This window comes from Vipera ursinii (assembly GCF_947247035.1).
Source record: "Vipera ursinii genome assembly, chromosome: 6".
Lineage (NCBI taxonomy): Eukaryota > Metazoa > Chordata > Lepidosauria > Squamata > Viperidae > Vipera > Vipera ursinii.
The window spans coordinates 74,158,260-74,174,102 of NC_139515.1; the positions used below are offsets into that span (position 1 = coordinate 74,158,260).

The 15,843-nt window shown below is 42.2% G+C and overlaps 1 protein-coding gene across 2 annotated transcripts in view; it reads right to left on the minus strand.

The window, feature by feature from the left end:
* Positions 1-866: 866 nt before the first annotated feature.
* Positions 867-15,843, minus strand: part of WASHC1 (WASH complex subunit 1) — a 62,817-nt gene continuing 47,840 nt past the window's right edge. The window contains exons 4-10 of one of the 2 annotated variants that reach the window (XM_083366816.1): positions 15,291-15,427; positions 13,203-13,338; positions 11,703-11,907; positions 9,036-9,191; positions 7,408-7,566; positions 5,038-5,106; positions 867-2,202 (exon numbers count right to left, since the gene is read on the minus strand). In XM_083366816.1, coding sequence (XP_083222942.1) covers positions 2,051-2,202; positions 5,038-5,106; positions 7,408-7,566; positions 9,036-9,191; positions 11,703-11,907; positions 13,203-13,338; positions 15,291-15,427 — 1,014 coding nt within the window. In that variant the 3' untranslated portion in view covers positions 867-2,050. The remainder of the gene's footprint in view (positions 2,203-5,037; positions 5,107-7,407; positions 7,567-9,035; positions 9,192-11,702; positions 11,908-13,202; positions 13,339-15,290; positions 15,428-15,843) is intronic. The other variant, XM_083366815.1, reaches the window with a different exon arrangement.

The window sequence follows — 15,843 nt, forward strand, 5'->3', positions numbered from 1 at the left end:
CCACCAGCAGTCATCATTGCTAAAATCTGTGTGTGGGATATAATTGGTTATAGACTCCAGGTTCTCATTTTTACTGAACCATGAGACATTTCAGTTTTCTCTTTCTTCCTGCCAGCATCAAAACGGGGCTCACTACAAAGTAAAAGGAAAACATCCGCTCTGGCAGCGTTTCTCAATTTTGGCCATTGCAAGATGCATGGCCTTCAACTCCCAGAATTCCCCAGCCAGCAAGGCTGCTAGCTGGAGAATTTTAAGAGTTGAATGGTCAAAATTGAGAAACGCTGCCATAGCGGTGATTGAGAAACAGTGCTATATAGTTTCTCAAAATTGAGAAACATTGCTATATAGTGTATTGGGCAGGAAAACTAGTGGTGTAGGGATCCCGTTAGCTTTTGAAGCACAAAGGTAAAGGTTCCCCCTGCACATGTGTGCTAGTCGTTTCCGACTCTAGGGGCTGGTGCTCATCTTCGTTTCAAAGCCGAAGAGCCAGCGCTTGTCCGAGGACGTCTCCGTGGTCATGCGGCCGGCATGACTAGACGCCAAAGGCGCACGGTACGCTGTTACCTTCCCACTGTAGTGGCCCCTATTTTTCTACTTGCATTTTTACGTGCTTTCGAACTGCTAGGTTGGCAGAAGCTGGGACGAGTAACAGGCGCTCACTCTGTTACGTGGCACTTGGGATTCGACCCGCCAAACTGCCGACCTTCTGATCGACAGGCTCAGCGTCCTAACCCACTGAGCCACCGCACTACACTTTCATTAATCCCTTCACCCAAGGAATTTTTGCTTTCAGTTTGTTAACTACTTTTAGATAGGTTTACTGTTATTGATCAAAGTTAGCTTTGGGAGGAGCTGCTAAAAAGCTGATTTTAAAAACTTCATCTAATAGGGCTGGGCCACGTTTCAGATGCAGAGGCAAAAGGAGACTGAAAAACTGTGGGTAGATACACATCTACAATACTTTAAAGCAGTGTTTCTCATCCCCAGTAAGCTTTAAGATGTGCGGAGTGGGGAATTCTGTGAGTTGAACTTACTGAGGTTGAGAAACGCTAATTTAGACCAAAGACCAAAGCATGTTCTAGGAAAAGAGAAAGCTTCAATGCATCTTTTTTTAATCTTTGAATTGCTGCACAGCTACATTATCCAGTCCTTTCCTTCTTTTAAATACTTGCTTTTATATTATTATTTTTAGCTTATTTGCATGAGATAGAAGGGGACACACAGTTCACTGGCAGTATTCGCAAACCAGAGCGGTATTATAACATGGTTATAATTGCCCAGAAATCTCACTTAGGTGGATACCCTGAGAAATATTTCTGCCGATGTGCAAAGATAGCCAGAACAAATGAACTGCTTAGTATTATCTTAACACACTGAGTTTCCATCCTGATGCTGAAAACAAATGCTATCTTCCACAATGAATAATTGAAAGTAAGAAGACGGGACAAGGAGGTTAAAGCAAAGTGTGCTTGTTTGAAGGAGGTTAATACATTTTCCTATATGCAAGCTAACAATGCATCACTTTTGATTCCAGTTTTGTCCCCTGAAATGGATTCTTATTGCACGCAGATGCGAAAACAGGCTTCTTTCAGGTTTTCATTTAGGGCATACAAAGTATGTAGTTGAATAAATGCTTATTTATATACAATAATTGCACCAAACAGGCAAACGTCCTTCTTTAGAGAGCTGAAAAGGATATGAGTGTTGAAAGAAAATAGAAGCTGTTCCCAGCAGTAGCTGGGCACCCTTTGAAACCTCCCAGTTCCCAGCAGTATCTGAGTCTTGCTGCAGATGCCAAAATGCCTATAAACTTTTTCACATGCCATGTTCGACCATGGAGGCTTTTCTAAGGTGGAAACTGGCTCTCATCCTTGAACACAAATTACACAGTAGCAGATTCTTCTAAGTGTGTAATTAAGTTCACATTGCTGTTCTGGATTGGATGGCAAAATGGCAATATGGACTGTTAAGCTTTCTCAAAAAGATGGAAATGTCAAACAACAAGATGCGCCTCTGTTAAGCCTCCATATGTTGCCTTCTGAAGTGCCATCTAGGACTCCCAGTCATCTTCTTCCTCTTCTCCAGCTGGCTGTTGTGGAGGTGGCAGGGGTGGGATGGTGTCTGAGATGCGGCCAAAGGCCCCAGCTGGCACGTTGGGCGCATTGCTGTCTCCACCAGCTGCTGGTCCTTTGCCCGAGATGCCTGCAGGAGAGAAGACAAAATGGAACATGGCAGGCCTGACATTGTCATAAAATTGAGTTCGAGGCACTCAAAGTGAAGTTTTCCAATACTTCTTTTATTCTTGTGTTATTTGGACAAAAAGCAAGGCAAGTGTGCAATTAAACTTAATTAGTTCCTTTGTATGTATACTTGTCTAATTTCAAATTTATCTTACTACAATAAGTTATGTCCAACAAGGCTACTCAACGGCCCAACAAGGCTATTCAGGTTACTATGCCCAACGAGGCTCAACAGGTTGCTGTAAATATTGCTGCCCAACTAGGCTACTCATTCACACAATACTCACACACTCAACACAGGCGATCAGGCTGTGTTAGAGTGGGCTGGCAAGTGGGCTGTCCCTTGCTCCAACAAGAATCATCTTAAACTTTGGGGTTTGGGTTAATTCCAGTCTTCTCTATACTCAACTTCTTACTCAGAATCCATGCGTATGGTACATCTTGCCCCAATCACGCCAGGAACTTTATATTCTTACTTTCTGTTCCAAGACTCCATGAAAAGCGCAATCCACTACACTCCTTAACGCCCAATAATGTTCTACCTGGTGTCACCAACAATAAATCATGCAGGCACTCAGAATCTTTCCTTATCAGTAGTACACACATTCCAGCAATGTGAGTTACCCAGTGAGTTCATGTAAAGGCTAACTATAGTTGTATCACAGGCCCTCTATATTCATAACTTATATTTGTGATATATTCATAACATATAACATAAAATATGTAACAAGATCTAAGTGACAAAGATGGGGAAGTGCTAGCCCAAGCAAGGAGAACCAAGGCAGAAACACATCTCTTAATTTACTCAGAATTTTGCACCAAGAGAGACAAATCACACAAAAAAAAACACCACAATGGCAGTAAGATGTAAAAGCTGCTAAGGAGGAAACTCCTAACACACATGGAAGCTTAAGTGCAGTGCTTTGAATCCAAAAACCAAAAAGTTCCAGAATCTCTGAGTACACCTCGCCCCCCCCCCCCGCCACACCAATGCCTCCTTAAGCTGCATCTTTTCCTGGATTTGTATGACAGGTATACATAAATCAGTTGGAACTGAAGAAGCTGTGTGTGTGTGTAGGTTGTTTTAATTGTTTGTCTATTAGTTTCTTTTTGTGAGCAGCTCAGAGTAATTTGAGTGACTGGGCAGCAATATAAATTTTCTTAAATAAAATAAAGTGCCAAGAGCGTACCCTCTTTATTCCATTTAAACCATTAACTAAACAATACAAATCACCTTGTATTTTGTCACTGCCTGCTTAACAAATGTTGACTTTCCTGGGATTATGGAGCAAAAAAGGAAAGCTCTAGCATGTGCATGCTTATGTCTACTATTTTCTTGCTTTGGATTCAAAGTAGTGGACATTTCAATAAAAACCATAATCCTATTGTGAAAAGCTTAAGGAGAGAATACTGCCGTGAGTCTTTTGATTGCTGAATTTTCAGTCCCAGTGGCTCCAATCTGCCGGGCCAAAACTGAGAGATTCTGGGACATACAGTTCAACAAAGTCTTGGGTAGTCACAGTTTTTCCACATTACAGGCCTCATAATCTTACTTGGGTTAAAACCTAGGGAAGATTTATTTTGTTTGATTCTATATATGTAATACAGGTAGTCCTTGACTTACAACCCTTTGTTTAGTGACCATTTGAAGCTACAAGGGCAATGAAAAAAACAGATTTGTGACTGCTTTTCACACAGCCCCATGGTCATGTGCTTGGCAACTGACTCATATTTATGACGGTTGCAGTATCCAGAGGTCATGTGATCCCCTTTTGCGATCTTCTGACAAGCAAAGAGAAAAGGGAACCCAACCGTGTCACTAACTTAACCACTGCACTGATTCACTTAATAGCTGTGGCAAGAAAGGTCACCAAATGGGGCAAAATTCCCTTAGCTCTCTTGCTTACCAACGGAAATTTTATGCTCGATTATGATTGTAAGTTGAGGACTACCTGTCCTCAAGCCTTTCAGCCTTCCTTGTGTGGAATTCATCAATATCTGCTATTTTTTCTCTACAGCATTGTTCCCTTAACCAGGCTAACCACATCCGTTAAACACCTAGAGATGCAGCCACACATGATTAGCTTGTTTACTGTCAGCTTTTATTTTATGTGTGTGTTTAGTTTTGTATGTTAAAGGTAAAGGTTCCCCCGCACATGCGTGCTAGTCGTTTCTGACTCTAGGGGCCGGTGCTCATCTCCGTTTCAAAGCCGAAGAGCCAGCGCTTGTCCGTCATGTGGCCAGCATGACTAGACGCGAAAGGCGCACGGAACGCTGTTACCTTCCCACCGTAGTGGTCCCTATTTTTCTACTTGCATTTTTACGTGCTTTCAAACTGCTAGGTTGGCAGAAGCTGGGACGAGTAACAGGCGCTCACTCTGTCACGCGGCACTCGGGATTCAACCCGCCAAACTGCCGACCTTCTGATCGACAGGCTCAGCGTCCTAACCCATTGAGCCACCGCGTCCCTTGTATGTTACAATGTGTTAATTCATCCCTCTTATTTAGGTAATAGTTTAAATGGGCAAACCCAGAAAATGGGTTCATTCAAAAGAGGTTAAGTGTGTTATGTGAATGGAACTTATTAGTCTTTTTCGTCAATGGAGCTCTGTCTTGATCCTCTCTGTCTCAAACATGGATAGTTTTTAGTTTTAAAAGCATTGGAAAAATCCTGTAAGAAATCACTAACTTGGCTTTGAATCCTAGTTACAGTGAAAAGAAAACTGTTTTCTGCTAATAGGAAGCCTTAGCTTTCCCCAGGGCAACCCTGGAGAGAAACTACAAGAAGCTTCCTTACCTTTGCGCCGGAGGACTAATTTGTTGAAGAGATCTGACATTAGGTCTCCACCTTGCCCAGTAGATCCCACTGGAGGAAACAGAAAAAGAGAAATCCCACACAGAAGTCAGCAAATGGGAGAAAATGAATCTGCGGGTAAATGCATACACTTGAAGACTTCACATAGGATTGTTATCCCAGTCAGTTCAGATATTAGCTGCACTGAGAGAAAATGTCACAGGCATTCTCATAAAATAGTTTCCGGGGGGATGCTCCCCACCATCTCCTCTAGACCAATGATCATTACATTTGATTTAATCACCTTACTCAAGAGTTGTAAAAACCAATTACATGTTGGGGTGAGTGTGGGGCCTATGCTATTGATTTCATCATAGCATCCGGGTTTTAAAAAACCTAATACCCAATCATGACCTTTTTTCTGTAGTATTATTATTCTCTAATGGTTTGGTAGAATGTGCACAGAAGACTGGAGACTACCTTATAGAAGGATTATCAAACTGGATGGTCTGTGAAACCAGAGAGGGCAAACGTGCCACTTGTCAGCTCACCTATGGCTCTTTATTATCTATCTATCTATCTATCTATCTATCTATCTATCTATCTATCTATCTATCTATCTATCTATCTATCATCTATCTATCTATCTATCTATCTATCTATCTATCTATCTATCTATCTATCTATCTATCTAATTGGCTGCCCATTTTACCACAGCGTAACTCTTCAGCTGATGCAGGGAGCCTGGCTCCAAATAGTACAACAGTGGTGCTGCTAGATATGACAATGGAGACCCAGGATATAAAGGGTACCAAATGAGCATAAATTTCACAGCTGTGCTAACTAGACCTGAACCTTTGTCGTAGTTGTGTCTAGTTGTCCAATTTAATCCAGCAGGATAAGCATGCCAGAGTCCCATTGACTAAGGAATGCTGGTTGGCAAGGCCTGTGCTGGCTCAGGAATTCTGGGAGTCGAAGTCCACAAATCATAAAAGGGCCATCATTCCCCACCCCTGCCCTAAAGACTTAGGACTGGAGCCCTTACACATAGTATCTTATATCTGTCTTAGCTTTGTGGACTGTATTATTTCCTATCATTTTAATTATGCATTTATGATTGTAATTGTTTTTATTTTTTTGAATGTATTTGCTATTCTTTGTCACTTGCTGAAATGGGTGGCTATACAAAATGGTTAAATAAATATTTTTAGTAAATAAATGCAATGGATTAAATGAATAAAAATAAGGTAAACAGATGTTCAAGTTGAATCAAGAAAACCAAAGATTGTTCTATAAAAAAGCCAAATAACTTTTGCAAGAAAGAGCTCATTTCCTACAGCTTTCATGCTTCTCAATATATTTGCCAAACTTATTTTTCCTACTAAAAAAAGTGAGTTTGGTATAGAAACTAGTAATTATCATTCTTTAGATAGGTTTGTCTTATACAAATAAATTTTAAAAAAATCCCCTTGAACCCATAATTTGGATATCTATCTTCACATCGCGTTAGTTTGGTCAGTCTAATTTGGTAAATCTAAATGAAAATAAACTTTGTGTGTTTTTGCCTCTAAGAATTAACCTGTGATTAAATGCTGTGGAACCCATCACCTTCCAGGTATTATCCAGAGTGTGGGATCCATCATCTCTGATCGTGGGAGGAATTGAAGGAATTGGGAGTTTAATAACCCTTTGAAGGCCACAGATTTGTCTGCCATACAGTAATGCATGCCCAGAGTCAAATTATTATTATTATTTATTTATTTTAATTCCATTTATATCCCGCCCTTCTCCGAAGACTCAGGGCGGCTTACAAGCTTAGCAGTAGCCTTCATTCTATGTATATGCCTGCTTATTAGGGCTTTCATACACACCCCCAAGCGGCATTATTACAAAGTCAGCTTATTGCCCCCAACAATCTGGGTCCTCATTTTTTTTTTTATTACATTTATATCCCGCCCTTCTCCAAAGACTCAGGGCGGCTTACAAGCTTAGCAGTAGCCTTCATTCTATGTATATGCCTGCTTGTTAGGGCTTTCACACACACCCCAAGTGGCATTATTACAAAGTCAGCTTATTGCCCCCAACAATCTGGGTCCTCATTTTACCTACCTCGGAAGGATGGAAGGCTGAGTCAACCTTGAGCCTGGTGGGATGCGAACCTGCACTAATTGCAGGCAGCTGGTGTTACTTAAGGAGGCATCAGCCCACTGCTCCACCAAGGCTCTTTTTATGGGTGAACTCTGAATACAGGGTGTAATGTATCATGTTAACTACCATTCCAATGTCTGATAAATGTTTCAATGTTTGATTCACCGGGAGCATGCAGTCAGAAAGGTGGCCTATAGAGTGGAAGGGTGGAAGGACAGAGGATACCTTGCTCCTTCTCCTTCTGCTTTTTCTTTTCTAGTTTCCTCTCTTTGACATTACGGAGCTTGGCCTTCCCAACGCCACCAGCTCGGCGGATGGATTCCATAAGAGTGGCCCGGCCATTTGATGGGTTCACAACTTCCTTTGGTGCTCCTTGAACAGCAGCTGCAGAAAAGGAAATTCATTGCCATACCCTTAGGTGCTGATGGCTACAGACAGAAGATGCCTTTCCCCTAAAATCTGCCCTTTGGCTTTTAGGGTTTTATACGGATAGTCCTTGACTGACAACCACTCATTTAGTGACCGTTCAGAATTACAACGGCCCTGAAAAAAGTGAACCGTGACCCTTTTTTTCACATGACCATGGCATCATCCCCATGGTCATGTGATCAAAGTTTGGACACCTGAATCTTGGTTCATCTTCATGACGGTTGCAGCGTCCCAGGGTCAAGGGATCACCTCTTGTGACCTTCTGACAAGCCAAGTCAATGGGGAAGCCAGATTCACTTAACAACCGTGTTATTAACTTAACAACTGCCGTGATTCACTTCACAACTGTGGCAAGGAAGGTCGTAACATGGGGCAAAACTCACTTAGCAAATGTCTTGCTTATCAACAGAAATTTTGGGCTCAACTGTGGTCATAATTCAAAGGTTTGAATTTGTAGTTTGATTCTGTGAGCCCTCATCTTTCATCAAGCCATTGTCTATTTTCTCAACGTTTTTTCTTTTCTTCTTGAGTGTTTTAGTTGGTCTCTAATGCCTGCTCTGGAAAAACCTATCTCCTGGGATTTTCTACACATAGTATAATGTTCACCACCCAGTGAACATTATACTCAATTCTCTTAATGCAATGTTCTCATGTAAATGTCCTCTCTTTCTGCGGGACCTCCAGCTTTCATAAGTAACAGCCAGCATAATTATTAGCAATTGTTCCTGGGGATGTAGGATCTGGCAATCAACATATGGAAGGCATAAAAGTTTTGGGAAAGCTAAACTAGTGCTTGTTAGCCCTGATAGCAGAACGGAACCTGCATATTCTGATGGCTTATGTGTCTCCAGCCTATCAAATGTCAGATGGAAACATAAGGAGTTGCTTATACACCTTGTGGTTTTCTTAGCTAGCACCAGCTGGCTGTGCAGAAAGAGAAGCTACTCTAGATGGACCTTGATCTGTTGCAGAAATTTCCACCTTTTTAGTGCTTTTTCCAGGAAAGTGATGCCACCTAACTTTCACTGCAACTAACAAAACCTGATATAATGCGCTGGCTAATTAGGGGTTAGCCAGGAATCAAAAAGCTATTGGTTTGAATCTCAGTCTTTCACACATCTCCCTCTCTTTTCCATTCATAATGTAATAGGAAAGGAATATCAGTGATATCTCTTATAGAATGACTGTAAATACAATTAACTAGTTCATGTATCTGCAGCATTTTGAACATTTGCAATGTAACTATACTACAGTTCTGATAATTCCTACAAAACTATTGAACAAAATCACACAGCCAGTTCTTCTTCTTCTTCAGTTCTTCTGTTGTCGTCTTCACCGGGAAATAAATATATTGCAGATGATAGCTGGCTGCTATCTCAATAGTAGCACTGAGTGGTTTCCCAGCTTCAATCCTCCAGTCTTACCGGATGGCAAGGCGCTGCTTCTGTCTTCTCTTGTTTGAGAATCAGAAGGGGCTGGCACTTGTGGAAGAGGAGGGGGAGGTGGGATGTTAAGAGGAATTTCAGGGGGAGGGGGTGGAGGGGGAGGGGGAGGAGGGGGAGGTCCCCCCTCTTGAAGATCTAAAACAATAGAGAAGGGACACAAATTAGTATTCACAAATACCGTGGAAATGCTCTGCTGACCTCTATTTATTTATTTATTTATATTTAAATTTATATACCGCCCTATTCCCGTAGGACTCAGGGCGGTTTACAGGGAAAATTAAAAGTTAAAATACATCATATACAATTAAAAACGATCAAAACTAATATTAAATTAATCCCTGAACTTAACTAAAATCCCATTAATTAAAAATTAAAACCCCTCAGTCTGGGCCAGACAACTCAAAAAACCAAGCTTTCAAGTCTAGCTACCTGCGACTGTGTTAAAGTTTCAAGTTCCTCAAGTTTCAAAACTGCATTATTTCAGATTTCTACACCTTCATGCTTGAACATCAAAAAATGAAGACAGTAGCGCTGGGTGGTTAATCACCACGGGACTTATTAGCACTCTCCTGAGGAAGTTGACACATTGTGCTAAGTCACCACAAGTTTGATTTGTCTTAATGTAAAGCGTAATTCTAGGCAGCGTGGCCTGTAAATCAGTTTATTGCTTATGTGAATTGTAGAGCACAAACACTTCAATACACCGACACCCTTGAAAGAGCAGAAAATCAACTAACTAAGAAGTGACACAACACAGCCAGGGGCCCTTTAGGCTGTTGAGTTCAACCCCATCCATGCTCGCTACAGAAATCCAGATTAAATCATTTGTACTAGATGGCTGACCAGCTTTTGCTTCAACACGTTCAGTTAACCGTCTCCCTCAATAACTGGTTCCGCTGTCAGACTTATTTCTTATGATTAGGAACCTTTTCCAAGCATTCAGCTAAAACTGCCTTCCTGTCATTTTAAGATTATTATTTTGTGTCTGCTAGGATGATAGATAGTGACTATTTTTCTCTGCAACAGCCCTTCAGAAACTCAGTTTGTCTTTATTTGGAGCTAAACAATCAATCCCAACCTTTTGAGAAGGCTTGGTTTTCAGTGCTAAAACCTGTTGCTTTATCCATTTGGAGAAAAGTTTGAATCCTGAAAGACTGGAGCCCTGAACTCAAGGCAGCATTCAAAGCGTCAGATGACCAAAGCATACCAGAGTAGAAATATTACTTTCTTTGATTTGGAGAGCGAACCACTATTAGTACAACCAATAAATGTGTTTTTTTTTCTTTTTTGGCAGCAACATCAAACTACAGACACACTCATACAAATCAAGGAAATGATTTGGCTCTTCAATAAACAAATAGTTGTACAGGTGATTTATTGTCTGCCAGCTAGATGAATCTCACTGCAGCCTAAGCCTCATTAAAAACAAGAAGGATTACTGTCATCTCCACACTACTATTTGCAGATGTTCACAGGGAGCATAAAAGAAAGCGAGCGATACCTAGGGTCTTATTCTCTAAATCAGTGTCTACAAGAAACATAGATGTACTTAAAAGTGGATAAGTGGTTTGCCAATCTGCTGGATCACAGGTGGGGAACTATGACTTGTGGACTTCAATTCCCAGAATTGTGGATTTCAACTCCCAGGCTGGATCAAGAATTCTGGGATTTGAAATCCAGATGTCATAAAGGGGGCATAGTTCCCCATCTCTGTGCCAGATGATAAAAAGCACAAGGATTCCTAATCCAAAAAGGGAATAAAAAGACCAAAACATCTCCCCATCCGCAACCAGCTGAGCATAGAGTACCTCCAAAATAAACATTAGATCAACAGTCAAGCAAACGTTACCCTAGTCAAGGAAATGCCAAACAAGTCAACATTAACAGCCTAACCCAGGGGTAGGCAACCTCGGCTCTTTTATGACTCATGGACTTCAACTCCCAGAATTCCTGAGTCAGCTATGGGAATTCTGGGAGTTGAAGTCCATGAGTCATAAAAGAGCCGAGGTTGCCTACCCCTGGCCTAACCAAAGAACCAGTGAGACCACCCCAGGTCAGGCCACTAGAATGTAAACTGGGAGGAAACAGCACCCCTTACTAGCACTCATGACGTTACCTAGTTTGGGTAATAAAACATCTGCAAGAAAACAGGCAAGCTCATAGAGCATCAAGGACCTCACAATTCTTACTGATTATGTGAACGTTGTTTTTAGGTGCAAATGCAGGTAACAAGGGTTTGTTTCCTCACGACTTAAGAGAATCTCCTTGAGCAGAGCATCCAGATGGGATGAAGGCGAGAGGCAGGGCAGGGGGTAAGATTTGCGCAACTGGCCAGAACTGCCCCATGTGTCCATTTGATCCCACCCGGCCCTGCTTTTTTTTTTTTTGTAATATATTTTATTGATTTTAAAAAAAACAAAACATAAATCACTTAATAATTGGTGAACAGTGTGTTGCCTGGGTTACGTTTGTAAGACAATCATGGACAATTGATCTCCGTGGTCCACCATCCACATAATTATATATTTAATTGCTATCTATCCAAACAGTAAGAATTGTATTAACTCAGATGTTTGCAAAAGAGGATATTTTGGGAAAAGGCGGCCCTGCTTGTTTTCCATTGTGCCCTTCAGGAGGGCTTACTACCTTGTCGAAAGGTCTCTGTGGGTTCTATGACGAAGGTGGGCAGCTCAGGTAGAGCAGCCGCAGGAGCAGATGGTGCAATGCCGGGACCAAGGTCTGCACTATACATGAGGTCTGCGGCAATGCCAGGCAAGTCAGGCAGATAGGATGGCACGTCTATCTCGGGGACTTGCCCTAGGTCTGGTACATAGAAGTAATTTTCAGCCACCTGAAAAATAAGCACAAAATTAGAAACATCCAGAAATTCGGCTTCGAGAATTAGGGTTGTTTTTTTTAAAAAAAAACCAACAACAACCAGTATGACAAACTCTGTAAAAGTTTTAAATGTGTATGCTAGAACCTTTATTGTACAGGTAGTCCTCAACTAACCACCATTCAAAACTACAAAGCCATTGAAAAAAGTGACTTACAACCAATCCTTGCACTTACGACTATTGCGGCATCCCCGTGGTCATGTGTTTAAAATTTGGGAGCTTGGTAACCAGCATGAATTTATGATTAATTGCAGCATCCTGGGCTCATGCAATCATCATTTGTGACTTTTCTAGCTAGCGTCCGACAAGCTAAATTAATGGGAGAAGCCAAATCCGCTTAATTTCCACGGGATTCACTTAACAACTGCAATGATTCGCTTAACAACCACAGCAAAAAGATTGCAAAATCAGGCACAACTCACTTAAGAACCATCTTGCTTAGCAATGGAAATGTTAGTCCCAATGGTGCTAGTAAGGTGCAGAATACTGTACCAATACAGGAGAATATTTGTAGCTTAGGGTTGAAATTAGGGGGTCCTTGGTGCCCTCTAATAGAGACGTGATGGCTCAGTGGTTTAGGACACTGAGCTTGTCGATCAGAAGGTCGGCAGTTTGGCGGGTCGAATACCGAGTGCCGCGTAACAGAGTGAGCGCCTGTTACTCGTCCCAGCTTCTGCCAACCTAGCAGTTCGAAAGCACGTAAAAATGCAAGTAGAAAAATAGGGACCATTACGGTGGGAAGGTAACAGCGAGCGCTCCATGCGCCTTTGGCGTCTAGTCATGCCGGCCACATGACCACGGAGATGTCCTCGGACAAGCGCTGGCTCTTCGGCTTTGAAACGGAGATGAGCACCGGCCCCTAGAGTCGGAAACGACTAGCACGCATGTGCGGGGGAACCTTTACCTTTACCTTTATGGTGCCCTCTGAGTTTGGTTGTTTTCTTGCCGACGTTTCATTACCCTCAGCACTGATGGGTCTTACCTAGTTTGGGTAATGAAACATCGGCAAGAAAATAACCAACCTCTGAGAACACCAAGGACTCCTCATTGCTGTATTGGTATTCCCAGTATGCTCAGAGGATCCTCCTGCACTGAAATCAAAAGTAGGCTTATTGCAAATCATATGGGCTATTGAAAAAAAAATGTGAGTGTTTTGCCAAGATAGGTTCACTAAATCAATTTTTGGGGAATTAGCAAGAGAAAAACATGGGAATTTTTCTTCTTCTCTCATCCGGCTTAAGTAGCTCACCAGCTGATCAAGTTGTCCCCTCTTGGTGATAGAGAGGGGGGCGTCAAAAAGCTTTTCTTCTCTTTCTGTCTCCAGAGCCACATGGGTCTTGGTTACTGCGCCAGCCAAAGGATCGAGAAAGACATACTTCTTATATCTGGGGAAGAACAAAAGAAGGAAAAGACAAGCTCATCTATTTACCAGAAAGTGAACAAAACAAAGACTCTTAGGCAGGGAACATGTATTTTCCTCCATTATCAGTATTTGCCATCCTTTTCACAGGCTCTCAAGTTCTATACAGTGCAGGAATTTCCGTCCACCAAACAGAGGCAGTCCCAGCCCAGGTCTGCCCCAATTGATCACGGGTTATTTACCATACAAACAGGGGAAAAATACAATGTATTTTAAAAGCCCTGCAGAAGCAGACTCCAAGCTCGCTGCTTGAACTGTGAGGCTTTATATATATATTTACTTTGCTCGTGTTTTGAGACTGTCATACGCACTTTAATAAAGAAAAAACTGAAGTTGACAGTTTATCCAAGGGACCAAGGCAAGAGGCACAAGCCTAAAATCTAGTTCACATTTAATTAGTTATATCACCGGGGTTCGTGGAGAAAGGGGCAAAAGCAATATTTTGAGAACGCTAGAAAATTAAAGAGGGATTTGCAAGAGTGGGAATAAACTTATCAACCTGTCAGTTTCCCCCCACCTAATGTAATCAGTTCTGCATCAGCTTTGACTTTTCTCCTTTTCTGCAACCAAAGACTGTATCGCTTCCTTGTGTGCAACTACTGTTTCATAAACATGTCTTTGTTTAATAAAACAAAAATAGTCACAGGAAAGTGCAATAAAAAAGGAGAATGAGGCTGGAGAAAAAGATGGACAAAGCAGAGAAGCATCAACGGGATTTAAGGCTGACGCTGAGAAATAAGGATGAGGACTGGAAACTTGACTTCAAGGTGGTAAAATTAAAGCAGAGGAGGACTGGGTGATGCTTTAAAACAATACCACCATACCTATTTGGTCATTCAGGGCTAACATAAAAATAAACAGTGGCATGATAGCAATGTTCCAATATCTCAGGGGCTGCCACAAAGAAGAGGGAGTCAAGCTATTCTCCAAAGCGCCTGAAGGCAGGACAAGAAGCAACGCATGGAAACTAATCAAGGAGAGAAGCAACCTAGAACTAAGGAGAAACTTCCTGACAGAACAATTAACCAGTGGAACAACCTGCCTCCAGAAGTGGTGAATGCTCCAACACTGGAAGTTTTTAAGAAGAGACTGGACAGCCAGATATAGGGTTTCCTGCCTAAGCAGGGGGTTGGACTAGAAGACCTCCAAGGTCCCTTCCATCATCATCATCATCATCATCATCATCAGGATTAAAATGAGTTCAGGACCACAATCCTAGGTCCGTCTTACTCTTTAATCAGTTGATGGGTGTTCTTGAGGCTATTTCTTATTTTAGGCCCATTAATCCTACCTGAAGCCTTAAGGTAATTTACAGGTAGTCCTTGACTTATGACCACAGTTGAGCCCAAAATTTCTGCTGCTAAGTGTGACAGTTGTTAAGTGAGATTTGCCACATTTCACGACCTTTCTTGCCACAGTTGTTAGCTGAATCTCACTGCAGTTGTTAAGTTAGCAATGTTAGTTAAATAAGTAAGTTAGTAAAGTTAAGTGAATCTGGCTTTCCCATTGACTTTGCTTGCCGGAAAGTCGCAAACGCTGATCACATGAGTACCCAGGAGCCTGCAACCGCCATAAATATGAACCAGTTTCCAAGCGTCCAAATTTTGATCACGACACCACAGGGATGCTGCAACCGTCGTAAGTTTGAAAAATGGTCATAAGTCACTCTTTTCAGTGCCGTTATTAATTTCGGATGGTCACTAAATGAACGGTTGCAAAATGGAGGACTACCTATATTTGTTTAATTTACTGCCAGAAACCAACGCTGGCTTTTGGGTGGTACAATGAAGCGAGCCCCGGGGAACACAAAAGGATGTGGCCGTCACGTTCAACCTACGGATTCCCACCCCCTCCCTAAGAATCCTTTCCCTGTCGAGGGAAGAGGAAGGAGGAGAAGCGACTACGGAGAACACTTACAAGTTCTCGGTGGTATTGAAGAGCAGCAAGGAGCTGAGGGAGCTAATGTTTCTGGGAAGACTGCCCAGGCCTTCTTCTGCATCATCTTCATGACGGACTCTGGTGGTAACGGAAACCGGGAAGTACTTCAGCTTCTCCTACAAAATTCAAGCCACACAGTTGTCAACATCCCAGCAGTCCTTTACATCGTTTGTTTAGGGCAGGGGTAGGCAACCTCGGCTCTTTTATGACTCGTGGACTTCAACTCCCAGAATTCCTGAGCCAGCATGGCTCAGCTTGGAAACCTCTCCCTTTTCCCTCAGCATGGCTGGCTCAGGAATTCTGGGAGTTGAAGTCCACGAGTCATAAAAGAGCCGAGGTTGCCTATCCCTGGTTTAGGGGTAGGTTGACTCAGCCTTCCATCCTTCCGAGGTAGGTAAAATGAGGACCCAGATTGTTGGGGGCAATTAAGCTGACTTTGTAATAATGCCGCTTGGGGGGGGGGGCGAAAGCCCTAATAAGCAGGCATATACATAGAATGAAGGCTATTGCTAAGCACAGTGGTTTGTGCTTA